The sequence below is a fragment of the Bubalus kerabau genome, chromosome 17 (assembly GCF_029407905.1).
Source record: "Bubalus kerabau isolate K-KA32 ecotype Philippines breed swamp buffalo chromosome 17, PCC_UOA_SB_1v2, whole genome shotgun sequence".
Lineage (NCBI taxonomy): Eukaryota > Metazoa > Chordata > Mammalia > Artiodactyla > Bovidae > Bubalus > Bubalus kerabau.
Genome location: NC_073640.1, coordinates 37,644,576 through 37,671,836, shown reverse-complemented (window position 1 = coordinate 37,671,836; position 27,261 = coordinate 37,644,576). Strand labels below are relative to the sequence as shown.

General features: G+C 39.3%; 1 protein-coding gene across 1 annotated transcript; it reads left to right on the top strand.

Moving 5' to 3' along the window:
* Positions 1-3,233: 3,233 nt before the first annotated feature.
* Positions 3,234-27,127, top strand: NAE1 (NEDD8 activating enzyme E1 subunit 1). The gene is made up of 20 exons (XM_055552470.1): positions 3,234-3,387; positions 6,998-7,101; positions 7,190-7,250; positions 8,550-8,580; positions 9,378-9,449; positions 9,669-9,748; positions 10,316-10,425; positions 12,041-12,150; positions 13,346-13,408; positions 14,063-14,126; positions 14,436-14,527; positions 16,325-16,384; positions 16,475-16,608; positions 18,175-18,250; positions 18,491-18,530; positions 19,782-19,868; positions 20,587-20,679; positions 24,737-24,851; positions 24,937-24,986; positions 26,888-27,127. Exons 1-20 carry the CDS (start codon positions 3,335-3,337, stop codon positions 26,995-26,997), a joined length of 1,605 nt encoding a protein of 534 aa, XP_055408445.1. The 5' UTR covers positions 3,234-3,334; the 3' UTR covers positions 26,998-27,127.
* The last annotated feature ends 134 nt before the right edge of the window (positions 27,128-27,261 follow it).

Here is a 27,261-nt window from a genome sequence, read left to right as displayed (position 1 = left end):
ACCTTTTTCAAAATCATGTATATCTTCATAGGCAGTATGACTCCCCTCCGCCAAACTTGGGGATGTTTCTATTCATGCAGTCCATGATTGCACTGAACTCTCACCTGTCATCTTTTGACCTTCCCACATTCCCTGGGTGTATTTTATTATCTATTATATTTCACCTGTCCAATTGGAGGACATGTGACAGAAAAAGCATATGACAAGCTGGGAGAGTCTCCTGCCTCCGTTTCCCATCAGTTGTGTTCCATGGTGCTATGCAGGGGCCAGGGAAGTCACAAGAGGGCGTTCCCCAACCTGATCCTGGTGACAGCACCCAGAGGGAATTTTATCCATCATTGCTGCATCGTTACTGTCAAACTATGCCCCTTACTCAGTTCCCACCCCAGGGTGGGTTGGGGTGGAGATCTGTGCTCACTTTCACCTTATTTGAGGTAATCATTAACCTGAAGATGCATGTAGTGTCTGTGAAATAGGAAGGAATCCTCATGTCCTCCTAGACCCCTCTCTCCCCACCTTCCTCATGGAGTAGCCCTGTTCCTTGGCAGCCATCCCCACAGGGATGGTTCTTTTCAGGAAGTGCAGAGCTTTAAATTCCTCCTTGATTTTATGTGCTCAGTCTTCACAACCTGGCTCCTACCACCTCTGAAACTTCCTCTGAGCACTCCTTATTGTTGTTTAATTCCTAAGTCATGTCCAACTCTTCTGCGACCCAGTGGTCTGTAGCCCCGCCAGGCTCCTCTGTCCATGGTATTTCCCAGGCAAGGATACTGGAATGGGTTGCCATTTCCTTCTCCAAGGGATCTTCTCAACCCAGGGGTTGAACCCAGATCTCCTGCATTGGCTGGCAGATTCTTCACCACTGAACCACCTGAGTGACCACTCCCTACCCTTCACCTAACTCTACATCACACCAAACTTCCTTTAGTGCCTCAGCCTGTCATGCCTTATCTGCCTCCCAGGGATGACACCTGCTGTTCTTTCTGCTTAAAACATTCTATCTTGCCCACATCATGTGAAACATTCCTGGAAGAGGGGAAGTAAGTGGAGTTCCTCTGCTTACCTCTCAGGTCCTCAACTTCCCTCTACCTATCAGATCAGATCAGATCAGTCACTCAGTCATGTCTGACTCTTTGCGACCCCATGAATTGTAGCACGCAAGGCCTCCCTGTCCATCACCAACTCTCGGAGTTCACTCAGACTCACATCCATCGAGTCAGTGATGCCATCCAGCCATCTCATCCTCTGTCATCCCCTTCTCCTCCTGCCCCCAATCCCTCCCAGCATCAGAGTCTTTTCCAATGAGTCAACTCTTCGCATGAGGTGGCCAAAGTACTGGAGTTTCAGCTTTAGCATCATTCCTTCCAAAGAAATCCCAGGGCTGATCTCCTTCAGAATGGACTGGTTGGATCTCCCTGCAGTCCAAGGGACTCTCAAGAGTCTTTTCCAACACCACAGTTCAAAAGCATCAATTCTTTGGCACTCAGCCTTCTTCACAGTCCAACTCTCACATCCATACATGACCACAGGAAAAACCACAGGCTTGACTAGACAGACCTTTGTTAGGAAAGTAACATCTCTGCTTTTGAATATGCTATCTAAGTTGATCATAACTTTCCTTCCAAGGAGTAAGCGTCTTTTAATTTCATGGCTGCAGTCACCATCTGTAGTGATTTTGGAGCCCAGAAAAATAAAGTCTGACAATGTTTCCACTGTTTCCCCATCTATTTCCCATGAAGTGGTGGGACCGGATGCCATGATCTTCGTTTTCTGAATGTTGAGCTTTAAGCCAACTTTTTCACTCTCCACTTTCACTTTTATCAAGAGGCTTTTGAGTTCCTCTTCACTTTCTGCCATAAAGGTGGTGTCATCTGCATATCTGAGGTTATTGATATTTCTCCCGGCAATCTTGATTCCAGCTTGTGTTTCTTCCAGTCCAGCGTTTCTCATGATGTACTCTGCATATAAGTTAAATAAACAGGGTGACAATATACAGCCTTGACGAACTCCTTTTCCTATTTGGAACCAGTCTGTTGTTCCATGTCCAGTTTTAACTGTTGCTTCCTGACCTGCATACAAATTTCTCAAGAGGCAGATCAGGTGGTCTAGTATTCCCATCTCTTTCAGAATTTTCCACAGTTTATTGTGATCCACACAGTCAAAGGCTTTGGCATAGTCAATAAAGCAGAAATAGATGTTTTTCTGGAACTCTCTTGGTTTTTCCATGATCCATCGGATGTTGGCAATTTGATCTCTGGTTCCTCTGCCTTTTCTAAAACCAGCTTGAACATTAGGAAGTTCACGGTTCACATATTGCTGAAGCCTGGCTTGGAGAATTTTGAGCATGACTTTACTAGCGTGTGAGATGAGTGCAATTGTGCGGTAGTTTGAGCATTCTTTGGCATTGCCTTTCTTTGGGATTGGAATGAAAACTGACCTTTTCCAGTCCTGTGGCCACTGCTGAGTTTTCCAAATTTGCTGGCATATTGAGTGCAGCACTTTCACAGCATCATCTTTCAGGATTTGAAATAGCTCAACTGGAATTCCATCACCTCCACTAGCTTTGTTCGTAGTGATGCTTTCTAAGGCCCACTTGACTTCACATTCCAGGATGTCTGGCTCTAGGTCAGTGAAGGAGGGTCATATTGTCTAGGGAGTACTCGTTTACTGTCTCTCTCTTCTTGGAACAGTGAACTCCCCAAGAACCGAGTCCCGGACTTATTCTTCTTTGCACCTGCAGCCAGGAGCAGCTAGCTTTGTGGTTGGAAACACTCCAACCACAACCAGGCGCTCACTGTGGGCTTCTTGCTTGAGAGGATGGAAGAAATGGGTGAATAATAACATAATAATGAAAGTTCTTCTTCCAACAGGATTTTTTTGTGAGTCCTGTGTGTTCAAAATCTCACTTAAGGTTAACAGAACTCTGTGACGGAGGCTCATTTATCCCCATGATACAGAGGGAAAAAACAGGATTTGAGAGGTAAAGAGCATATTTCTAAACCAGTGAGTGGTGAAAATCTAAATCTGCCTGATTCCAAAGCCCAGGTTCCCCACAACTACCGAGCGTACAAAGTCATGGATTGGTCGACCAGAAGGACTGCTGCACGGGTAAGGCGCGACCACCTTACCCTTGGTCACCAGACCCGTTTCTGAGCTGTGGCCGCAGACTCCCGGGTGTACAGGCGACGCGTGCGCAGTGCAGTGGAGGCGCCCCCTGCCGGCCGCGCGCAGGAGAAGGCAGCGGCAAAGGCGCGCTCAGTGCGCCTGCGCGCTCGAGGAGGCGGTGGCAGTTTTCGGTAGTGGCCCGGCGGTTCTCCGTGGGGCGGGCGCGGCCATGGCGCAGCCGGGGAAGCTGCTTAAGGAGCAGAAGTACGACCGGCAGCTGAGGTGAGCCAGGGCTCACCGATTCGGGCGGGCCAGCGGGTTCCTCTGCGTCCGGGCCGGGCCTAAACGAGCGGGCTGCGGGGTTGGGCCTCTCTCGGGCCTCCCGCCGGGCTGGGCCGGGCCGTGCGTCCCGTGCTCAGGGTTCCGGCCTGCGGCCCCGGTGCTTCTCGAGGGCCGGCACTCGCCTTCCCCGGGCGGCGCGCCTGCCCGCTCGCCACGCGGTGTGCAGGTCGAGGTGCACCGCCCCCAGCGTCACCGCGGCGGCTGCCGGTTCCGCCTCGCTGTGCTCCTGGCTTTGCAGAATGAGGGGCTCGGGACTACCCCATCTCGGCCGCCGAGGGCAGCACCGAATGTTAGGTATTGTTCTAAACCGGCGCTGTCCAGTAGAAATATAATGCCAGTCTCATGTGAACCACATACGTAGTTACAGCTATGTGTATATATAACACATGTATATATGTGTATATATAACATAATATTTATATTTGTAGTCACATTAAAAAAGGACAAACAGGTGAAAATAATTTTAATACTTCAGTTTATTTTGTTTAACCCAGTATGTGCAAAATATTACTATTTCAACGCATAATCAGTATAAAAAGTTATTAGAGATATTTTATAATTTTTTCATTCTGTCCTCAGAATCCAACATTTTACACTTTTGGCGCATCTCAAATTGGACTAGCCTTATTTCTAGTGCCCAGTAGCCACATGTGGCTAATGGACTAATGGATATCTACTTAATGGACTGTAGATCTAAGCCATCGGGCTAGTCGTTGACTACTTCCTCTCCCATGCCTTGTCTCCTAACACTCCCCATTCCTTATTTATTGAGCATTTTCTGTGTGGTTAAAGGGCTTCCATGGTGGCTCAGCCGTAAAACATTCACCTGCAATGCAGGAGACCATCTACAATGCAGGAGACCCTCTACAATGCAGGAGACGTGGGTTTCATCCCTGCATTGGGAAGATCCCCTGGAGAAGGAAATGACAACCCACTCCAGTATTCTTGCCTGGGAAGTCCCATGGACAGAGGATCCTGGCGGGCTGTCGTCTCTGGGGTCACAAAAGAGTTGGACATGACTTAGAGACTAAACCACCACCAAAGGCAGCAGAAATAGCACAACCATATGGCCTCCCTCCTTTCTGAATACCCACCAGCCAGAAGTTACAGTATGTCCCTAAGGACCGGAACTCGTTTGCACCTCTGGCTTAGTGCTGTTGTTAGGGGCTTTATGCACTCAATTGTGAGAGCAGTCTTGAAGGCAGATATTCTGTCTCCTTTATAGATGGAAAAACTGACTCTTAAAAGTTTGATAACCTGCCCTGAGTATCCCATGTGTTTGAACCAGGATGTAAACTCAAGCCTTCTGGCTTTTCCAAAGCTGATAAGGTCTGCTCCCTGGGGAAAGGGAAAGGAAAGTTTCTGGGGAAAGAAGCAAGATGGTAGAGACTTTGTAACCAACTTGTGTTCTCTTGTAAATTCATGGAGATCCTTGTGTTTTGAAGCAGAGGTAACCATACATGACAGAGCTGATAAAATATTTTAGATTACTAAGTAACTGTGACAAAAGAGAGTTTTTGCTGAATCCAGTCCATTTAAGGAACAAACAGTGAGAACTGTTTATTGATTTTGAAGTGTCAGAGGGAAGCAGATACAAGCAAGATTGTGCCACCAGCTAGCAGTCAGCAGGCCCTGCCTTCCTTAGCCAGCCAAGAGAATGGAGAGGATTGATTTTTGTTTGGGCCATTTCTTGAACTATATTACCTAGAGATGCACCAATATTCTCTTAGGCTCTTTCTCCAACTACCCAAGTATCCATCAACCGAATATGCCAAGTGTCTTCTGTGTGCCCTACTTTCATAGGGAAAAAACAGAGGTTTCCAGTCTGTCTGGTTCTTCTAGACTCATCCTCCATGCATTTGACAGCTATTCAATGATTATTTATCCTGGGCAAGGCACTGTATCAAGCACTGGGGTTTCAGTGGTGAACGTAGGGAGTGGTTTGTGCCCTTATGGAACTTAGAGTGGAATGGAGAGATGGATGTTCAGCAAATAAAACGCCAGATGAGGCAGTTACAGTTGTGATTTACTCTGGAGGACGTACAGGCTGCATAATAGGAGAGGATATGCTTTAGACAATGGACTGGAAGCAGCTTAAAGTCTCTCAGTCCTCCAGGCTATGATATTTTTCTAATGATTTGGGCTTCCTCTGTGTTTCCTATACTGACAAGAAAAGACACATTAGACTTTCTGGGCAAAGGTAGCCATGTTAGCTCAGCTGTCATGATGCCTGTTTGATCACATATCTTGCCCTGTTAATGATATGCTGGTGTGACAAGATGTAACATGTATTTCAGGTTATAACACATTTCTAATCTTTATTACATCTTTCTGTTTGTTAATGTATGCATTTACGAGTCATGCTGTTAGAATTGGGAATAACATTTTAAAGCACTCCTGTAGAAGTCAGTGTGAAGGCTTTTCAGATGGTACTTCAGTTTTCTTGGTAAAGCTTTTCTCACTCTTGAACATGTCATGGTGGATCAGTATTATGTCAAGATCTTAAATTATACTGGATCCCTGTAACTTCAGGAGAAATAAAATAGAGGATGCATGTGTGCTCAGTCGCTTCAGTTGCTTCAGTTGTGTCCGACTCTTTGTGACCCTGTGGACTGTAACCCTCCAGGCTCCTCTGTCCATGGGATTCTCCAGGCAAGAATACTGGAGTGGGTTGCTATGTACTCTTACAGGAATCTTTGCGACCCAGGGACCGAACCCGTGTCTCCTGAGTCTCCTGCCCTGCAGGTATATTCTTTACCAATTGAGCCACCTGGGAAGCCCAAAATAGAGAATGTTGTTGTTGTTCAGTCACTGAGTCGTGTCTGACTCTTTGCGACCCCATGGACTGCAGCACACTAGGCTTCTCTGTCCTTCACCATCTCCTGGAGCTTGCTCAAACTCATGTCCATTGAGTCGGTGATGCCATCCAACCATTTCATTCTCTGTCGTTCCCTTCTCCTGCCTTCAATCTTTCCCAGCATCAGGGTCTTTTCTAATGAGTTGGCTCTTTACAGGTGGCCAAAGTATTGGAGCTTCAGCTTCAGCATTAGCCCTTCCAATGAATGTTCAGGACTGATTTTCTTTAGGATGGACTGGTTGGATCTCCTTGCAGTCCAAGGGACACTCAAGAGTCTTCTCCAACACCGCAGTTCAAAAGCATCAATTCTTCGGCACTCAGCCTTCTGAGAATAATAGGTTTTAATAATAATAGAGAATAATAGGTTTTAAATCTAAGGTACTTCTCTAATGTTAATGAATATAAAGACTTTCTGTTCTGTAAGTTATCTGACTTGAAAAGAGTAATGAACTAAGAGCTGAAAGACCAAGTGTCCAATTCTAATTTGACCCCCCCCTTTAACCACGACAGGCTTAAGTTCAGGTTACTCAGCTGTGTGATTCCCATAACACCTCCTGCTGATCCTGTCTCACGTGTGTGCCATGCGGCTCACATCAGTTATTCGATGCAAGAACACTTTAATGATCACCATTCAAATAAAGTTGTATTTTCATGGAAGTTTTTAAAATGTTAAATTTGTGTCTTCTTTTGTAGGTTGTGGGGTGATCACGGCCAGGAGGCTCTAGAATCTGCTCATGTTTGCCTAATAAACGCAACAGCCACAGGAACTGAAATCCTTAAAAATTTGGTGCTACCAGGTATGATAGTTTTGTGGTTGTAAATTTACTTCTTTAAGGTTTTTAACCAGAAACATATGTTCTTGATGGACTCTGTTTTGTTTCCCAGGCATTGGTTCATTTACAATTATTGATGGAAATCAGGTCAGCGGAGAAGATGCTGGAAATAAGTATGTTCTATTCTTTTCAAATACATTCTTTAGAGAAGGCAGTGCATTGTCATGCGAAAGCAAGGCCTAAACCCCAGCTTCACCTCTCAGTCAGGGTGACTTGACTCAGGTGGAAAGTCAAGTCAACGCAGTGTTTAGGATTACGCTGTGTTTAGGATTACGGCAAGGACGGAGTGAGTTAATATAGGTAAAGTGCTAGCAAGCCGTCTGGCAAATAGGCTGTTAGTAAAAGACAGCCATCATTACTGTCTTTATTGTTGTTATTAATGCAAAGAGTAGTCATTATTCCTTAATTTGTGAAATCTGTATCCTTCCTAAGTCCTTGCATTGATTCCTAGGTATTAGTATGTAATTAACAATAATTATATTTTGGGATTATAAGAATAATAAAAACTGCCTTTTATTTGTGGTGTCTTCTAAGCTTGGTCCAGGTATCTCTCTTCCTACACTACATTGTCTCTATAAAAATGCCATTTTAAAGTTGGCTTGTATATCATTCTTTAAAGATGATCATATATAGACTGTCAGGGCATTCCCGAATTTGGATTTCAAGCTTCCCTTTTCAGGAGCTTAGAGTCTGGGTTCTCTCATATTTGTCAAAAATCAACAACAATGAGTAAATACAAGGGAAATCAGATTTTGGTTCATATTGGGCTTGGTTATCCTTTCTTTGGGTAGAGTACCCTGACTCTGAGAAGCAGACTCAGATATGGGCCTCCGGACATGATAAGGGTATGTGTGGGAGAAAGCCTGAGTAAATCTGTTATAGTTATCTGCAAGAGCAGTCTAGCATTTCCCAAGGGTGGGTCTGTGGAGCTTTGGTTCTAGGGAACGTTTATAGCTGTTAAATGGGCATATGGATTCCGTGGTCAAATTGTAAAGTATTTCCTTAGTATAAGATTTTAATATTGTGTATTATATATGCTGTTAATTTCCAAGAGAGGATATAATGCATGGTGTTTCCCAAACTTTTGAAAGCCAGGGAACCCTTTCCTCCAGGGCAAACACTTTGGGAAACATTGATTTATTAGCCTGTCTTGCAACCCAGGGATTGAACCCTTGTCTCCTGAGTCTCCTGCCCTGCAGGCATATTCTTTACTCATTGAGCCACCTGGGAAGCCCAAGATAAAGAATGTTGTTATAAGTTTTCACTCAGCTTTCTTCCTCTAGGAAGTCTATTACACTCTAAAATTAAAATATACTTTGTTTTAAACTATGAATGAAGTGCACCAGGTATTACACATAACCTTCCCTTTATAGTCAAAGAAACCATTAAAATTTTTTTTCATTCTATTTTAGTTTTTTCCTTCAGAGAAGCAGTATTGGCAAGGTAAAAAATCAGTTTGTAATAGAATATAGTTGTATTTGAACACCTAGTGATGTCACTATGTCTTGATTGCTTGAAAAGCTTTACTTTGAAAGAGGTTAACTGTTAAATTGTATTAAAATCATTATAACCTGTTTTTTAAAAAGATCTTCTTATTTCTCTGAGAAAAAAATTAGTTCATTTCTTTCTGATCTTATAAAGATTTATGTGCTTGGTAATTTAAGAACTTAGAAGTTTTATACTGTATCCTGTATTAAAGCTAAATACTAAGTAATGTTAATGGTCAGAAGTTGGGGTATTTGGGTTAAGATTTTTTACCAAGAGTTAGTCAGAATGTGTCTTATTTTTGTATTTCATATTAAAAATCTTACAGAACCATATTGGTCAACTTAGTGTAGTATTGTGTACTACGTAATGTATTATATAGTATTGTGTATGTAGTTTCCTTAAAGACTGATCTCTCTTATACAGGATTGTAAATGTGGAAGGTTAGCATAAGTCCAAACATGACTTAGAATATCCCTGCCTGCTACCCAGAGTTTTCTGGTCATTTGCCTAATCAGAAAAGTAGAGTGCAAATTATGTAGTCATGTAAGAATTCTGAATTATGATGGTTTAGCTCTGTTTTAAATAATATTATGGTTTAGTCTCAGTTTTTAAACACTATGAAAGGCAGACTTTTCATATCTATGCATGGAATTTGGGTTGTTTTACAGTCTGTTTGCCTGATCTGTAAATTAGGGGGTTACATTTTAACCAAATTTTTTTCTAATTGAAGTCAAATGCTTTGTTTTTTAAAGAACCGAGCTCAAGCTGCCATGGAATTCTTACAAGAATTAAATAACGATGTCTCTGGGAGTTTTGTGGAAGAGGTATATATGTTATTATTTCTGTACAGAAATATAATTTTTTAGTAATTCAGAGCCCTAGGTATTTAGAATTTTAATCTTTGTATTTTTATGTTAAAAGTTGAATTATTTTAACATTGGAGTCTAGCATTTGCCTCACTTGTTCTAAAAAAGCTTAACCATTTCTGTCATGTTTAATATAATTGTGAAATTGTTGGATTTTCTTTCCCGTGTCCTATTTAGAGTCCAGAAAACCTTCTAGACAATGATCCTTCATTTTTCTGTAGGTTTACCATTGTGGTTGCAACTCAGCTTTCTGAAAGGTAAATTTTTTAAGTTAATTTGTTTTTATTTTAACGTCTTATTAGATTTGCATAGTTTTGTTTTCTCTGCAGAGTCTGTGGTTTTTAAATTCTTCAATTCCATAGAAACCTTTAATTAGAAGTGGTCTAATTAAAATCTCCAGCATTAAAAACATAGGGAAGAGAAAAACACTGAGATGTGAAACTTAGAACAGTTAAATTGAACATTGGTTATTTTTTTAGTGGGGGAAAAAAACAATTATAGGGAGTGCTTGGGGGTAGATAAATAGGTTTTATAAATATCTTCTTCTTTATTATAGAACTGTTTTTTAGTAACATTCTCCCTAATACGAAAGACAAGGCTTTCATATCTCTCTAGTCCAAAAGATATACTTACTTTGAAACTGCTGCCTTGTGGACTTGCTTGCTTTTCAGCCTATCTTTATGTAAATATGCTGTTTATATGAATGCAAAAGTTACGTCTTTGCATTTATTATTTAGTGAGGAAGTTGCTTCATTTTAAGGCATTTTCATGTTGGGCATCTATCCATTTGCTTATGTTCTTGTCTATTATGCCTTCTTTTACAGTACATTACTACGTTTAGCAGATGTCCTCTGGAATTCCCAAATCCCTCTTTTGATCTGTAGGACATATGGACTAGTTGGTTATATGAGGATCATTATAAAAGAACATCCAGGTAAAATTGTTGCACATATGGGGCTTCCTGTTGGTTGTTTTAGCTATAATTTTAGGAACTTGATAATTTAGAAAGTCAGTTTGAAATCACAAAGTTAATTTATAGCAGCACAACTCTGGTTACAGGTTCAAAGTGCTAATCAGAATCAGTAGGCTTTACTCTTCCTGTTTCCTTTACTAAGCATTATAGAAGGATACAAAGCAGGAGATAAAATAGGTACAGCTTCTTCATGTTATTAGGAGGCCTGGCAGCTCTGCAAGTACCTAGCTTTTTTTGCCTCTTAACCTACATAGGGCATATATGGCTGGCACAGGCAAGAGCCAAGGTATGTGGGTCACATTGATACAGAGAGGTTACACTACCTTTTCCCCACCAGTTTTCTATTCTATTCTTATATAGGCCTCAGGCTCCCCCAGTTCAGGTGTAATTCCACACAACAATCAAGGCATTTGACTAACTACTGTTCCAAGCAAACTGTGTTAGTAGGAGACTAAAGTCATTCAAAGGCAGGCTTGCATCAACTCAAGTTCCTTACTTAAACAATTTTGATCTTAAATCATCATAAGATTTTCACTCAGGACTCATACATTGCTGTGAGCCAGGTCGTCTGTTAGTGCAGTGATAGTATCACTGAAGAGTGATGTCTGCTTGGGAAGCTGGGGAGTGGCTTTTGGGGATAAGCTTTTGGCAGTGGGGCAGGGTCATTTAAGAGTTGTGAAAAGGGTGATAAGGTAAACATTTTGTTTTAAATGGGTCACTCTGAAGCCCGGTGGAGAATGAATGGATTTGGAGGGACAAAGGTTGGAGGCAAGGATTGCTTTTAGATTTTCAGTGGTCTAGGTCTGAGAAAGAGAGAGAGACAAAGATAGAGAGAGCGTCCTTGACTGAGGGCAGATGTTATAAGGATAGGGAAGAGGGGAGAGATGATAATGAAGGTTAAGCTTGCTAGCTGTATGCTGGCCTTTATGTGGGTTATTTCATTTACTCTTTTCCAGATCCTTATAAAGTCGATACTATTGTATCTGCTTTTTATAGATAAGGATGCTGAGGCATAGAGAGATTAAGTTATTTGCCTAAGGTCACACAGCTAGCAAGTGACAGAACTGAGCCTCCCTCTAAACACTCACTGAAATTACACACTTCCCTGTACTCTACTCTATGGAGGGCTGTGTACGAAGTGACATTAGGATGTGGGGAATGACTGATAACTGGGCCATGGAAGCTTGAAGTCAAGGAAGACCATCACATTCCTAAGGAAGAGGTATAGGTAGATGGTGATGCTGTCTGTTGAAAACCATAGGAGGAGGAAGGGTAGGTTTTTGGGTGCTATCTGAACACATTTTCATCTTTTCCGATTATAATAACAAGAAAATTCTGCGCTAAAGGAATCTTTGTTTTATTTTTATTAATACTGTAGTCCGCTTATGATTTGTGCATTTAGTAAAATATAAGTTTATATGTAAATTTAACTCAGTAATGAACAAAACAATGAGAAAAAGCTGTAGGCCCTGTGTCCATTTAAAAATTACAGATTTCCTAAGTTCCTGTGATATATATGTTGCCAGCAATATTGCTAAGGAAATAAGTTTATCTTTCGGGATTATTTGGTTCACAGTAATAGAATCTCATCCAGATAATGCCTTAGAAGATCTACGACTGGATAAGCCATTTCCTGAACTGAGAGAACATTTTCAGTCTTATGATTTGGATCATATGGAAAAAAAGGTTGGTGATGTGTGTCACTTTTCATTTATAAGTATACTGAAAACTTTTTTTTTTAACCTAAGGTTTTTGAATTACAAAGTGAGAAAATATAAACCTCATCCAGGTCACACAGGTCACACAGTAACAACATTGTACCTAATTTATTTTAAATAAATCTATCTTTCCCCCAAATTTAAAAACTTTTTTATTGAAGAAAAGTACACTAACTGATCATATCTGTGTAATCAACACTCAGGTCGAGAAATTGGACTTTGTGTGTGTGTGTGTGTGTGTGTGTGTATTTGCCTGCCATGCAGCCCGTAGGATCTTAGTTCTCTGGCCAAGGATTGAATCTGTGCCCCTGCAGTGGAAGCAGGGAGCCCTAACCACGGGATTGGACACTGACATGTACCAGAAGCCCTCTTCATGGTTCTTTTCTCCTAAACAAAGAGATGTACTTTTTAAAATAGTTTGAATGTGGGGTGGGTGTTTGTTGAAATTGACTCCTGTTGAAACTTATTTTTAGAGTTTGAGAATTACCAAGGCAACTGCATATTTCATTATAGAAATAATGATATTTATAACAGGCCATGTAATTTAAGACATATATATGTATTTTCCTACCTACAGGTTAATTAAAGTGCAGGTATTTGGTTCATCAGCAAACACAGAAAAGATCCCTTGTCCTTAGTCTAGGCTTGATGTCTGAAATCAAGATGTGAAAGTGAAAGTCGCTCAGTCGTGTCTTGACTCTTTGCAACCCCGTGGACTATACAGTCCATGGAATTCTCTAGGCCAGAATACTGGAGTGGATAGCCTACCCCTTCTCCAGGGGATCTTCCCAACCCAGGAATCGAACCAGGGTCTCCTGCATTGCAGGCGAATTCTTTACCAACTGAGCTATCAGGGAAGCTCTACTTGAGCTTTATTTCTGAGTGGCAGTCTCTGAGACTGTTTTCTGAATGTTAAAAGAAACAGTCGTAGTATATACCTGCCTTACTAGGATTAAATTGGACACTGCTTCGAAAAGCTTTGTTAAGCAATTTTTATTAACCCAGCTCATTTTTCCTCCATTCATTATTCCACATATACTGAGAGATGCAAACATGGTGGAATAATTGAGTAAAATATTGTTGAATTTGTTGAAAATGATATGGTGTAGTGAAAAATAAATCTTAACTAATACTGATATTTTCTTTGATTGTTTTATTTTTAGGACCATAGCCACACTCCATGGATTGTGATCGTAGCTAAATACTTAGCACAGTGGTATAGTGAAGTATGTCCTTTCTTTCTTTTTTTTCCCTAAGATTTATTTATTTATTTGACCATGTTGGGTCTTAGTTGTGGCATGTGGGATCTTTGTTGGCACACAGATCTTCTTGTTGCTTGTGCACAGGCTTCTCTAGTTGTGGCGTGGGCTTAGTTGTCCCATGTCATGTGGAATCTTAGTTCCCTGACCAGGGATCGAACCCACATCCCCTGCATTGGAAGGCGGATTCTTAACCACTAGACCAGCAGGGAAGTCCCAGTATTTTCTTTCTTGAGAAAGGACATTCCATATGTGACTGTATTTTTTCAGTTTATTATAAAGAATTTCATTGGAGGGGATGGGAGACTGATATTTTTTCCTTATGGGATTATAGGAAAAGTGGGTGTTTTTCAGTTTGAATCTAGCATTTTCTCTTTTGATACTGACATTTTTATTAACAAAATGAAATTTGAACAAATGTCATTCTGAAACTGGCAGTGAGGAGTGAATGTAGAGAAATGACCCACACTTTTTGTTTTCTATCAAGTCAGCTGGTTTCACTGAGGTATCGATTTGCTGATGCAATCTCATGTGGATGGGGAAATTGGGAGGAAACTGGACTTTTAATTTCCATATCTTGAGTTTTTGCAACTATATTTAAATTTATTTAACCCAATTTAGACCAATGGACGAATACCTAAAACATATAAAGAAAAAGAAGACTTCAGAGATTTGATTAGACAAGGTAATCTGGGATTTGATTAAACCTCATATAAAGTTTAAAGATTGCTTGAAGCTAATGTTATTGGATTTCTGTCAGCACTTTTGTTGGATGATGCCATCATGAGCTTGTATTTTATTTTCCTCAGGGGAGGTTAAGGAACCATTCCTTGTGTAATTTTAAGAATGAATAATAATAAGCTGTATTTCTTCTTAAGGTTCAGTATCCAATCCTCCCTTCTGAATCTGACAAGGTTATTTCCTTAATGTTGGGGAAAGAGAAGGAATGAAAAGAAAAGGGCTGTTCTTTGCTAATTAGTTTCTATTTTAATAGGAATTTTAAAGAATGAAAATGGGACTCCAGAAGATGAAGAGAATTTTGAAGAAGCTATTAAAAATGTGAATACAGCACTAAATACAACTCAGGTATTAAGAGCTACTGAAGTATTCACCAGTGAAAGGTGTTTTCTAAAGTCCTCATAGGTGAAATAGTTGATTTTAGTTTTAATTTAATATTTCTTAAATTGTATAGTTGGTTAGAAATTAATTTTATAATACAGCTTTAATCTTCTTTTATTAGGTTCTGTATTGTCCATGTTAAAATGGATGTCAGTGCTTCAGCATATAATATTTATGCAGTGATTTACATAAATTAATTGTTTGAAGTACATGATTTGTGAGTAGTAAGGGTTTAGGGGTAGGAATTATATAATGAAGGTGTTATTTTGCTGGTCCAAATAGTGTTGCCTGAAAAGTTAAATCTTAACTCTGCATTTGCTTTTATTTTTTTGCATTTGCTTTTAACAGTAATTATTTGAATACATTGGAAGATGTTCTTAATGACATCATATACCTTAAAGATTACTTGGAGGACTTTATTGTTGAAGTCTGACCAGTGAAATTTTGGGGGAACTTTGGAATAACAAAATTGGTAGTTAGAATTTTCTTATAGTTTAAAATAGCAAAAAACGCTACCTTTCAAGTTAGGAAAGCACTTAAGGTGTCATTACAAACTTTCTGGAGACAGTGAGGTTGTGTTGCTGAGTGATTAAAAATATTTGCTGTGTGAATCACACAGTTTTCTGGGGTGATAAAAATTTTCTAATGTCTCAATTGGAGTGATGGTTAAAAGTATATGTATAGTTACAAGAAAGCATCAAATTGTCATTTAAGATTTGTGCATTTCACTGAATGTATAATTTACCCCAATTGAAAAAAAACAAGGTTCCTTGGTTGGGGAACAGTGAGCTAAGCAAACAGACAAATGTACTAGGTGCTGTGAACAAAATTAGAGCAGAACAAAGGGGTAGAGCATGAGGGGAAGGAGGAGGTCTGGGATCGGGAGGGACCAGGGAGACTTTGAAGGAGATGTGTTGAAGCAGAAGCCTAAGTGAAGTGTGACATGCAGAGGTCTGGAAGAAGAGCTTTTCAGGCTGAGGAAGTACAAGTACAAAGGCCCAGAAGTGGGATGACACCTGGCATTTGTTCAAGGATGGGTATGAAAGCCACTGTGATTGGAATGAAGTGAACAAGGGGGAAAGTGGTGGGAGGAGTTTAAGTTTAGAGAGGCAGAAAGGGCCCCATCATAAAGGCAATGAAGGCTGCTGAAGTGTTTTGAGCAGAGGAATGAAGTGACCTGATTTATATTTCTAAAAAAGTTATTCTGGCTCTTTTGAGGATAAAAGACTCTAGAGGGGAGTGGAAGCAGAGAGTTACCAGTAAGAAATTTCTTTTTTCCACATAACAGTAGAACCAAAGCCTACAATTTTTATAGTTTTCATAACATATGATGTTCTTGCTTGCATTAGAAGTTCTTAATTTAACTATCTTGCTCTTTTCAGAGTGCTTGTCTTCTTCTACCATCACTAGATAGGGTATATGGGTTTCAGATTATTTATAAGCTGAAAAAACACGAAGGATTACAAATCTAGCTTGTCTGTTTTCTTCGTTTCAAATATAACTATAAAAAGATTTACTTAGGCTCCTTCTTTACTCCATATATGATGTAAGAAAATAGGTCGGTCTTTAAATGCTAACAGGAGTGGGCAGGAGGGGATTTTCTTCCGTTCTCTCTTTCCCCAACAAATCTCCATTTGGTGATAATTCTGAATAAAAGTCCAAACAAATCAGAAGTTTGTATTTGAACTTATTTGGAAGATTACAGTGAAAATAAAGGTGGGCAAATTCTTAGTATAGGTTAATGTTTTTGTGTTCCTTTATTAGATCCCAAGCAGTATTGAAGATATATTTAATGATGATCGCTGCATAAATATCACCAAACAGGTAACAACAAAAAAGTAAAATTAGCAACCCTTAACCTTCAGGTCAAATTGAAATGTCACTTAACATTAATTTTTTTTTTCTTTGTTTTAGACTCCGACATTTTGGATTTTAGCTCGTGCCTTAAAGGAATTTGTGGCCAAAGAGGGTCAAGGAAATCTACCTGTTCGAGGCACAATTCCTGATATGATTGCAGATTCAGGCAAATATATAAAACTTCAAAATGTGTAAGTCACCTGTCTTTAAGCTATGTAAGAGAAAAATCAATCTATTAGAGAGGAACATGTTTTATCAGTCTACCAGAAATCAGAAATCAAATGAAAGTTTGTTATAATCTCATTGCTTTAAAAATAAGCTAAAAAACTTACAGGGCAGATTTATTTTAAAATAAAATTTATTTTATTTTTAAGAATAATTTTAGGTTCACAGCAAAATTGGGCAGAAAGTATAGAGAGTTCCCACTTAGTTTCTGGGCGTCAGACTTTTTCTTTCATATTTCAAGATAAACCCAACATTTGAACACTTAATTCTGTGCAATGAACTGGTCTATGTATTAACTAATTTAATATTCACAAAAATCCTATGAGAGAGATACTGTTATTGTCCCAGTTTTACAGGTGAAGAAACTAAGGCATAGAAGAGGTAATTTATTCAGGGCAGGACAACTGGTAAATGGTAAAACCAGGATTTGAATTCATGAAACCCAGATCTGTACTCATAACCATGGCTCTGTCCTCTTTTATCTGTAATTTAAAGCTTTCAAGACTCTAGTTTTTGATAACTTTTTTGTCATTAATGTTTCATAGTTTAAAGAGTTCATGACTGTAGACAGACATGTGCTATCCACTGTCATAAGGATGGGTCTCAATAGATATTACCCTTGTGTATCTTTGGGTATGCTGAGGATAAATGCAGGGCCACTGGCCTGGCTTCTTCAAGGGCCAGATAATGTCACACAGAGAAGGTCTTTATTCCATAGACAGATTGTACTCTTCATCTCAGTCATTCTCTTAACAAATCTTTGTTGCCCTAGCCTAAAAGTTCAACTACTTAAAACTTGGGAAAAGTCAGTTGAGAGAAAGAAGTATGACCTCATATCAGAGGTGATCAGCTTAACACTGATTATCTCTAGAGGGTGACCATCTCAAGTTTTACATGGATTTGTTAGATGGTCAGTTTTAAAGGGTTTAACTTTCCTTGGACTTGACCAAGGAGATTGAAAAAGTGAAGTCGCTCAGTCATGTCTGACTCTTTGCAACTGCATGGACTGTAGCCTGCCAGGAATTCTCCAGGCAAGAATACTGAGTGGATTGCCATTTCCTTCTCCAGGGTATTTTCCCAACCCAGAGATTGAACCCGGGTCTCCCGCATTGCAGGCAGACTCTTTATCATCTGAGCCACGAGGGAGCTTAAGCATGTTCTTTTTTAAATTTTTTTATTATTTTTTTTTAAGCATGTTCTTTTGTAGCATATTTTGTTAGGTCCTCTATCAGAGAAGCATGGATCATGGACTTCTCCAGGAGGGCAGGTTTTAAGTTAGGTGCTGTTAATTACTCAGAGATACTAGGTATTAGGTGAAGTCCCAGAGTCCATCACCAGCCACTAACAGGTGCTACTGGTGGCATTTCCATGGCATTGTCACATTTCATACATTGCCAGATCAGTATTTTTTTCATGAAAGGGAAAGACATTTTTTTGTTTGCTTCATGGTGATATTTAAATCTGGCAGTTTAAATATTTGTTAATAGTAGCTTTTTTTTTTTTAATAGTAGCTTTTTGTTGTTCTTTTCCAGTTACCGTGAAAAAGCAAAGAAAGATGCTGCTGCTGTGGGTAATCATGTTGCCAAATTGCTTCAGTCTATAGGCCAGGTAAGCTGCTGGGCACAGTGCCTTTGATAGACAGTACAGCTCCACATGGGCCGGATTGCATTGCATAAACCCAGCCAGGAAGGGCTCAGAGAGAGGGTGTGGCACTGGCTCAGACCTTCTGCAGAGGGTCTTTCACTTGCCTGCCTAATGAGAAGGCCGGTCATAGTGACTGGCTTTGTGCTGCACCCTCTGTTGATCTTCTTTTACACTGGAGCAAAATCTGCATTTATCTCTTTACAGGCACCAGAGTCCATTTCAGAGAAAGAATTAAAATTACTCTGTAAGTCACCTTGACTTAAATTTCGTTATTTTGTTTGATAAAAAATGTGACATGGGAAATGTTCCCAGCAACTTTAAATGGTTGAAATTAACATTTTTCCATGGTCTCAGTGGTATCAATATAGGTAATTATTGGGTAAGGTTTTTTTCTCTCTCTCATAATAAAAGGAGAGAGTATTCTAAGACTGATCAGAGATAGGTCATATCTGTATTGATACCTTGAAAATTATCAGTAGTGCAGAATTGTTTTTGGCTTATTAATTTTAAATAACTTGGAAAAGTCTTATCTAAAGAGTTTGGGTATGAAGTCTTGAGTCACATGTACATTGACAAGATTGGTTTAAATACTAATTTTGATCAGTATTTGATCAGACTGTTAGAATTAGGAATTTTGCCATTTAGTTTCAGAGTGGCTAGGCTCCTGGGGTCTCTTTGATAACTCTTTAGTAGGCCCAGAGTATTTAAGAGTTAATTTAAGAATAATAAAGTCTGTTTCATATGCCACCTGAGAGTTTTTCCCCGTAGCTATGACCTCTCGTTTCTGGAAAAGCATGTTTTGTATGTTACCCATTCTTAAAATATATGTATCCAAATTATCCATTTTAAGATTCTTCAGCAATGTTTGTTTAGGCTTAGATTTAATGTTTTGTTCCACCACTAATCTTGCACCTTGTTTATGCATTAGTGTTTGTTCTACTACATTATATGATACCAGATTAAAAGCTGGATATTGGGTATTTGAGAGTATTTGAAGGTATTTGGGTAGTATTTTGGTCTCTCTACTGGAATGCATTTGAAAATTCTCATAATACAAAGTTTTTTGTTTTTAAAGCCTTAACTTATACCCAGAGCACACTATATATACCACTCTCCTTCAGGACTGCTTATCCAGAATAATAATAAAAATTACTATTCATTGAGCCTTGTCAGGCTTTCTGCTAGGTATATACTTCATACAGTTGGAATTCTGATCCACAGAACAACTCAAAGTTAAAAAATATTATTTCTGTTTTACAAATGAAAACTGAGGCTCAGACAGGTGCCGTCACCCACGTACTCAGTGCTGAACTGAATGTAATGCCAAGAACATGAATTTAAGATGGCTTGTGTTGTAGTGCCATTTCTGCTAACCATTAGAGCCACTTCTTCATATTTCTATGTCTGTAAAGAGGATACACAAAATTTTCTGTTCTTAATCAGGATATTAGTGTATCTTAACCATTTACTTCCATCATGCCTTTCCTGTGTTCAGGCAGTAATTCAGCATTTCTTCGAGTGGTGAGATGTCGATCCTTAGCTGAAGAATACAGCTTGGATACAATTAACAAGGATGAAATTAGTGAGTAATAACCTTTTGATGCTAGGTTATTAATTTTAAGGATATGATATTTTATACATATTGTATGACAGTATGTATAATAGAGTGTATGGTGATAATATAAAGGATAATATAAATATTTATACTCTAAATTTTACTCTGTCAGCCTGTCCAAGTGGTCGTAATTTCAAAATATAAAACTCAATGTGCTGTGTGGTGCTTAGTCACTCAGTCGTGTCTGATTCTTTGCGACCCCATGGACTATAGACCACCAGATCCTCTGCCATGGGGCAAAATACTGGAGTGTGTTACCACACCCTCCTCCAAGGGGTCTTCCCAACCCAGGGATTGAACCAACGTCTCCCACATTGCAGGTGGATTCTTTATCATCTGAGCCACCAGCAAAACCTATAAAACTTAATGTACATATATATAATCATATTTAGGTCACTGAGTAAGTTGTGTTGTATGTAGAAGAGCTAAATTTAGCATTTTACTACTTTATTAGAGATTATGTGGCCATAACTAACTATCCATAATACCACTGGGTTTTATTTTAATAATATATTTCCCTTTATTTTACTATTATGTATCATTTTCTATTTTATCATTACAAAATATTTAAATTTTGTGATAGAATTACCTTGTATTCTGAAACTTGAGTATATAGTAAATTCAGTTTTTCCTTGTTTTTAAATCATGAATTACCCAAATTATACTGAAATGTTTTTCCTTTCAGTTTCCAGCATGGACAATCCAGATAACGAGATAGTATTATACTTAATGTTACGGGCTGTTGATAGATTTCATAAACAGCATGGTAGATATCCAGGTAAGGATAGCAATTAAATTATCAAATACAGTGAAAATATTTTTTTTTGGCTTCACAGCATGGCTTGCGGGATCTTAGTTCCCTGATGAAGGATTGAACCCAGGCCAGAGCAGTGAAAGTTCCAAATCCTAGCCATTGGACTGTCAGGGAGTTCCCAATAAAATCTTAAATAAATACTTAAATGGAATGAAATCTTAAAGGGCTTTTGCGGTGTTGACAGTAGTACGATGCTTGAATTCACACTGTAAACAGTTTACACATGGTTCATCTCAGTGAGGCCAAGTGTAACCAACTGCAAACAGTATTTGATTCTGAACTATTGCAGGGGACTGTTGGTTGGTTGCATATAGGATAAAACTTTTTCCTGCTAGTTTCTATAGTTGACTTCTAAGATTCACACTGAGTTTGACTTGGTAGAATGGGAAAATCACAAGAAGTATGCTAGTGACTTCTGAACTCAGAACTCGGAAGATGTTTCTTTGCTCAGTATCTATTTTTTGTTATCTATAAATGTAGTAATTGGGGAATTGGCATATGCTCCAAGGTCTTCAGTTGTCCAGGACATCTTTATTAAGATGATAGTTTTAATTGTGCAGGATTATTGCATAGCAGCACATTCTGGGTGTGTCATAAAGCCTGTTGCCCCAACTGATGCAGTATACCCAATGAGTTATAATGTTAATGAGCAAGCTTACCAGAAAAGGAAAAAGAATAAAACAGCAAATAAATATACAGCTTTATTTGTATTGTTTGCTTAGAATGTATTTTTTGTTATCTTCTGCATAACAGACCATCCCCAAATTTAGTAGTTTAAAACAATCCATTATTGTGTCTGTGACTTTGAGGATTGGCTAGGCTCAGTTAGATAGTTCTCCCTGGGGAAAGGGGATTCCCATGGAGATGCATGATGCCTAGGGCTGGAGTCATCCAAGAATGGAGGTGCAGGACACCTGGGGCCGGAGACATCCAAGAACGGAGGTGCAGGACACCTGGGGCTGGGGTCATCCATGAAGACATACTCACTGACATGTGTGGCACTTCAGCCAGGGTATCTGGAACTTCTGGGGGCTGCTCAGACATCTATAACCCTGTGGCTCAATGGGGCTTCCATTCAGCATGGCAGTTCGAGATTTCTTACATAGTGGCTGCCTTCCCCAGAGTTAACAATTCCAAAAGACTCAGGTCGATGGCACAAAGCTTTTTATGACTTGGCTTTCAAGCATCACTAATGTCCTATTGGCTTCACAGAGTCAGCTTAGTGGAAGGGGGACCACATGAGGGCATGAAGAGGTGTTCATTGGGGAGCCATCTTGGGAAATTAGCTATTATATAGAGCACAGACTTTGGAGTTAAACCTAGGTTCAAATCACTTCTTGTCTTCTTGATCTTGGGTGAGTCACTATTTCCTTCCAAGTCTCAGTTCTCTCAGTATGGAATGGTGATAATAATACTCTTGTTAGATTGTTAGGGTTAGGTACATGATGTATGAAAATCACATAACACACTGCCTAGCTTTTTATAAGTACTTAATAAAGGGTTCAGTTCAGTTCAGTTCAATCGCTCAGTCGTGTCCAACTCTTCTCGACCCCATGAATCGCAGCACGCCAGGCCTCCCTGTCCATCACCAACTCCCGGAGTTCACTCAGACTCACATCCATCGAGTCAGTGATGCCATCCAGCCATCTCATCCTCTGTCGTCCCCTTCTCCTGCCCCCAATCCCTCCCAGCATCAGAGTCTTTTCCAATGAGTCAACTCTTTGATGAGGTGGCCAAAGTACTGGTGTTTCAGCTTTAGCATCATTCCCTCCAAAGAAATCCCAGGGCTGATCTCCTTCAGAATGGACTGGTTGGATGTCCTTGCAGTCCAAGGGACTCTCAAGAGTCTTCTCCAACACCACACTTCAAAAGCATCAATTCTTTGGTGCTCAGCCTTCTTCACAGTCCAACTCTCAAGCCATACATGACCACAGGAAAAACCATAGCCTTGACTAGATGGATCTTTGTTGGCAAAGGAATGTCTCTGCTTTTGAATATGCTATCTAAGTTGATCATAACTTTCCTTCCAAGGAGTAAGCGTCTTTTAATTTCATGGCTGCAGTCATCATCTGCAGTGATTTTGGAGCCCAAAAAAATAAAGTCTGACACTGTTTCCACTGTTTCCCCATCTATTTCCCATGAAGTGATGGGACCAGATGCCATGATCTTCGTTTTCTGAATGTTGAACTTTAAGCCAACTTTTTCACTCTCCACTTTCACTTTCATCAAGAGGCATTTTAGTTCCACTTCACTTTCTGCCATAAGTGTGGTGTCATCTGCGTATCTGAGGTTATTGATATTTCTCCCGGCAATCTTGATTCCAGCTTGTGTTTCTTCCAGTCCAGCGTTTCTCATGATGTACTCTGCATATAAGTTAAATAAGCAGGGTGACAATATACAGCCTTGACGTACTCCTTTTCCTATTTGGAACCAGTCTGTTGTTCCATGTCCAGTTCTAACTGTTGCTTCCTGACCTGCATACAGATTTCTCAAGAGGCAGGTCAGGTGGTCTGGTATTCCCATGTCTTTCGGAATTTTCCACAGTTTATTGTGATCCACACAGTCAAAGGCTTTGGCATAGTCAATAAAACAGAAATAGATGTTTTTCTGGAACACTCGCTTTTTCCATGATCCAGCGGATGTTGGCAATTTGATCTCTGGTTCCTCTGCCTTTTCGAAAACCAGCTTGAACATCAGGAAGTTCATGGTTCACGTATTGCTGAAGCCTGGCTTGGAGAATTTTGAGCATTACTTTACTAGCATGTGAGATGAGTGCAATTGTGAGGTAGTTTGAGCATTCTTTGGCATTGCCTTTCTTTGGGACTGGAATGAAAACTGACCTTTTCCAGTTCTGTGGCTACTGCTGAGTCTTCCAAATTTGCTGGCATATTGAGTGCAGCACTTTCACAGCATCATCTTTCAGAATTTGAAATAGCTCAACTGGAATTTCGTCACCTCCACTAGCTTTGTTCGTAGTGATGCTTTCTAAGGCCCACTTGACTTCACATTCCAGGATGTCTGGCTCTAGATGAGGAATCACACCATCGTGATTATCTGGGTCATGAAGATCTTTTTTGTACAGTTCTTCTGTGTATTCTTGCCACCTCTTCTTAATATCTTCTGCTTCTGTTAGGTCCATACCATATCTGTCCTTTATCGAGCCCATCTTTGCATGAAATGTCCCCAATAAAGGGTAGATGCTACTATTTTGAGGACAAGGAATAATGATAGTTTTTAAACTAGAGGGGTTAAAAACTAAACTAGAGGAATTTAACAGTACCTGGATATTATGGCAATGACATTTTTCCTTCCAAGTAATAATAACAGGTTCCCTTTGGAGACATCATAGTTTGATCATTAAGAACTGCCTGGGCTCATATCGCAGTTTTGCTACTTGTGAGCTAAGTAACTCAGACAAATAACCCAATCTCTCTGTGCCTCAGTTTTCCCATCTGTAAAATGAAGATAATAATAGTGTCTATTTCACAGGGTTGTTGTGAGGATTAAATGAAGTAATATACAGATGGTATTTAAAACAATGTCCAGCGTCTATTAATGCTCCATAAGTGTTAACTCATTATTATAGCTTTATGTCCTTAGTGTCATTTAATCTCCTGGAAAGGGTAATAAACACCAGAATTTTTATAAAGGATGTGTGTGTGTGTGTGTGTGTGTGTGTATAGGACATTACTTTCTCATTTATTTAGTTCTATCAAAAAATCATTGAGTACCAACTATGTGTCAGATAGTCTTCTAGATACTGGGTATAGACCCCTGAACAAAGCAGATTTGTCAAATTCAAATTTTTAATAGGTTTTTAGATGGTTTCTTTGATTGATACAGGTTTGTGATAGTTGCAAATATTGGTCTCATACTTTCCATTATTTTTGTTCTTATTTCAGATTTATAGTTTTGACTAAACAGCTAACACTGGATTAAATAGAAGAGGCAGTCAACAATTTTGAATCATGTATTTATTTCAATGAAAAATAATTTATATATATATATATATATATTTTAGGAGTGTCTAACTATCAAGTTGAAGAAGATATAGGAAAGTTGAAGTCTTGTCTCACTAGCTTCCTTCAGGAATATGGATTATCTGTAATGGTGAAAGACGATTATGTCCATGAATTGTGAGTATTTTTTTTAGGGAATATAAGAGACAGTACTGTTGTGTCATATGGCTAATTGTGTTCCTGTCTCCATCCTTTCCTGTAGTTGCCGATACGGAGCTGCTGAACCACACACCATTGCTGCATTCTTAGGGGGTAAGTTCCAGAGATGAGAAATCTTTTCTGTCTTCACTACAGTTGTGAAGTTTTGTTTTCCTAGCTGTTTTAACTAGGGAGGTCAGTGTAGCACAGTTGATTTCCCTGCTTTCCATCTCTCCCACTGCTGTCCTGAAGCATAGCCTTTCTAAGGCATAGCTCTGATTGTTTCTCTCACTTAACTAACCTTCTGACCTGCCAGTACACACATATACACTATAGTAGTCCTCAGAAAACAAATCCAGAGTCCTTCATTCTGTGTTCTGGTTTTACCCAGCCTTTCTTTCCTTGTTTTTTTCAAGTTACTTGCTTTCCCCCTAGACATGCCCTTTGAATCTTTACCCCTCTTCGGACCCATTTGCCCTAAATCTCCCTCTTTCTTCCATGTCTAAAATCTACCTGTTTTTCATGACCCAACTCAACAATATCTTCTCTTTCGTAAGACTCCTTGGAGGCTGGAAGTTTGAGATCAGGGCCGGTATAATTGGTTTCTGGTGAGGCCTCTCTTCGTCTATTCATGGCTTGTAGGCTGTCACCATCTTGCTGTGTGCCATAACCTCTTTTCTGTGCAGGAAGCTGAGGGTGGATGGAACAGAAGCTCTCTAGTGTCTCTTCTTAGAAGGCCCCTCCCCATGACCTTAGTTACCTAATTACCTCCCAAAGACTATCTCCAAATATGGTCACATTGAGGGTTAAGGCGTAACATAGAAATTTTGGGGTACATGCCTTTGGTCTACAACACGTGCATCCTATTATTATTCTGCACAAGTCACTTCTTTGGGGTCTTTGTTTAAATATTATCTTCTTTGTGAAGCCATTCCTGATACCCTGATTTAAAATAGTCCCTCCTCTTGCACTCATATCCCCCCCACCCCTTGCTTTTTCTCCTTAGCTCTTAGTCACTTGACATTTTACTTGTTTGTAAATTCTCTCTTCCTCACTACTGAAAAGTAAGATCCATGAGGACAAGGATTTTTGTCTTTTGTTCCCTGCTGTATCCCTAGTGCCTAGGACAGTATCTGGTACAGAGCAGAGTCTGATTTTTTTGAATGAATGAATGTGAAAGCAGAAGCTTCAGATTATAAAAGATGAAAAATTGTTTTCTTAGTTGTTTTTTGTTGTCGTTTCTTTATTTTCTGTTGTTTTGTTTTGAACATGCATGCGTACCAGTTGTGTTTGACTCTTTGCGACCCCATGGACTATATAGCCTGCCAGGCTCCTCTGTCCATAGAATTTTCCAGGCAATAATACTGGAGCAGGTTGCCATTTCCTTGTCCAGGAGATCTTCCTGACCCAGGGGTAGAACCCAAGTCTCCTGTGTCTGCTGCATTGCAGGTACCTGGGAAGCCAGGTTGTTTTGAATAGTAACTTTAAAACTTGTTACTATCTCTATATACTCAGACTGTTACTGAGTATAGCCGTCTAGCAGTATTTAATATAGATCTTTTCCAAATTACAAATATTCCTTTAACCCCTTTTTATTATAAAACATGCACGGGGTAAAATTCAAATGCAACAGAAGGGTATCCTTTGAGAATCTTTTCTGTCTTTAAAAAAATGCAGTAATTTATAATACTGTTTGACTTTTTCTTGCATAATATATTTCGCCAATATTTTTAAACCACCATAATTTCAAAAACTTCTTTCTTTTAAACTATGGCATAATATTTCAAGGTGTGAATGTATAGAACAAATTTTTTATTTCCTTTAATAACATAGTTATAAAAGCTTATAGTCCCTTGTTTTGATATGACTCAGTAAGTTATGTCTGTTTTGGATTACTGTTAAACATCTTTGGTTTTGGAAAGGAAAGGCTTTCTTTACAGAATTGAGTATTTTTATATTTATATAATTTTTTTAATTCTTTTTCAAAGATTTGCTTTTCTCCTTTTTCCTTGCAGGAGCTGCTGCTCAAGAGGTTGTCAAAATAATCACCAAACAATTTGTAATTTTTAATAATACTTACATTTATAGTGGCATGTCACAAACTTCAGCAACTTTTCAGTTGTAGAATAAGCACCCTATAGTGTGTTAATGACTGAAACTGTAATTGTCTTCAGGTTGTGCCCTAGTCTGTCAAGTTCTGCTAGGGAGAATTGTTAAATTGTTTCCTTAATAAACATTTTTCTCATTTGTAATAATGTAATCTTGTTCTTTGCGGGGGCAGGGAGCTGAGGTGGAGAGGAAGGAAACAATTTTCTCAGAGAATAAAAGTTATCCATTCCTAATTGAGTTCATTATTTCTGGCTTGCTATTTCAAAGTTACTTATAGAAA

Excerpts from the sequence above, each read along its gene's own strand:
- NAE1 (XM_055552470.1), top strand. The coding sequence starts at position 3,335 with ATGGCGCAGCCGGGGAAGCTGCTTAAGGAGCAGAAGTACGACCGGCAG. Across the intron at positions 14,127-14,435 it reads CAGAGATTTGATTAGACAAG|GAATTTTAAAGAATGAAAAT; the intron begins GTAATCTGGGAT and ends CTATTTTAATAG. Across the intron at positions 19,869-20,586 it reads AATTAACAAGGATGAAATTA|TTTCCAGCATGGACAATCCA; the intron begins GTGAGTAATAAC and ends TTTTCCTTTCAG.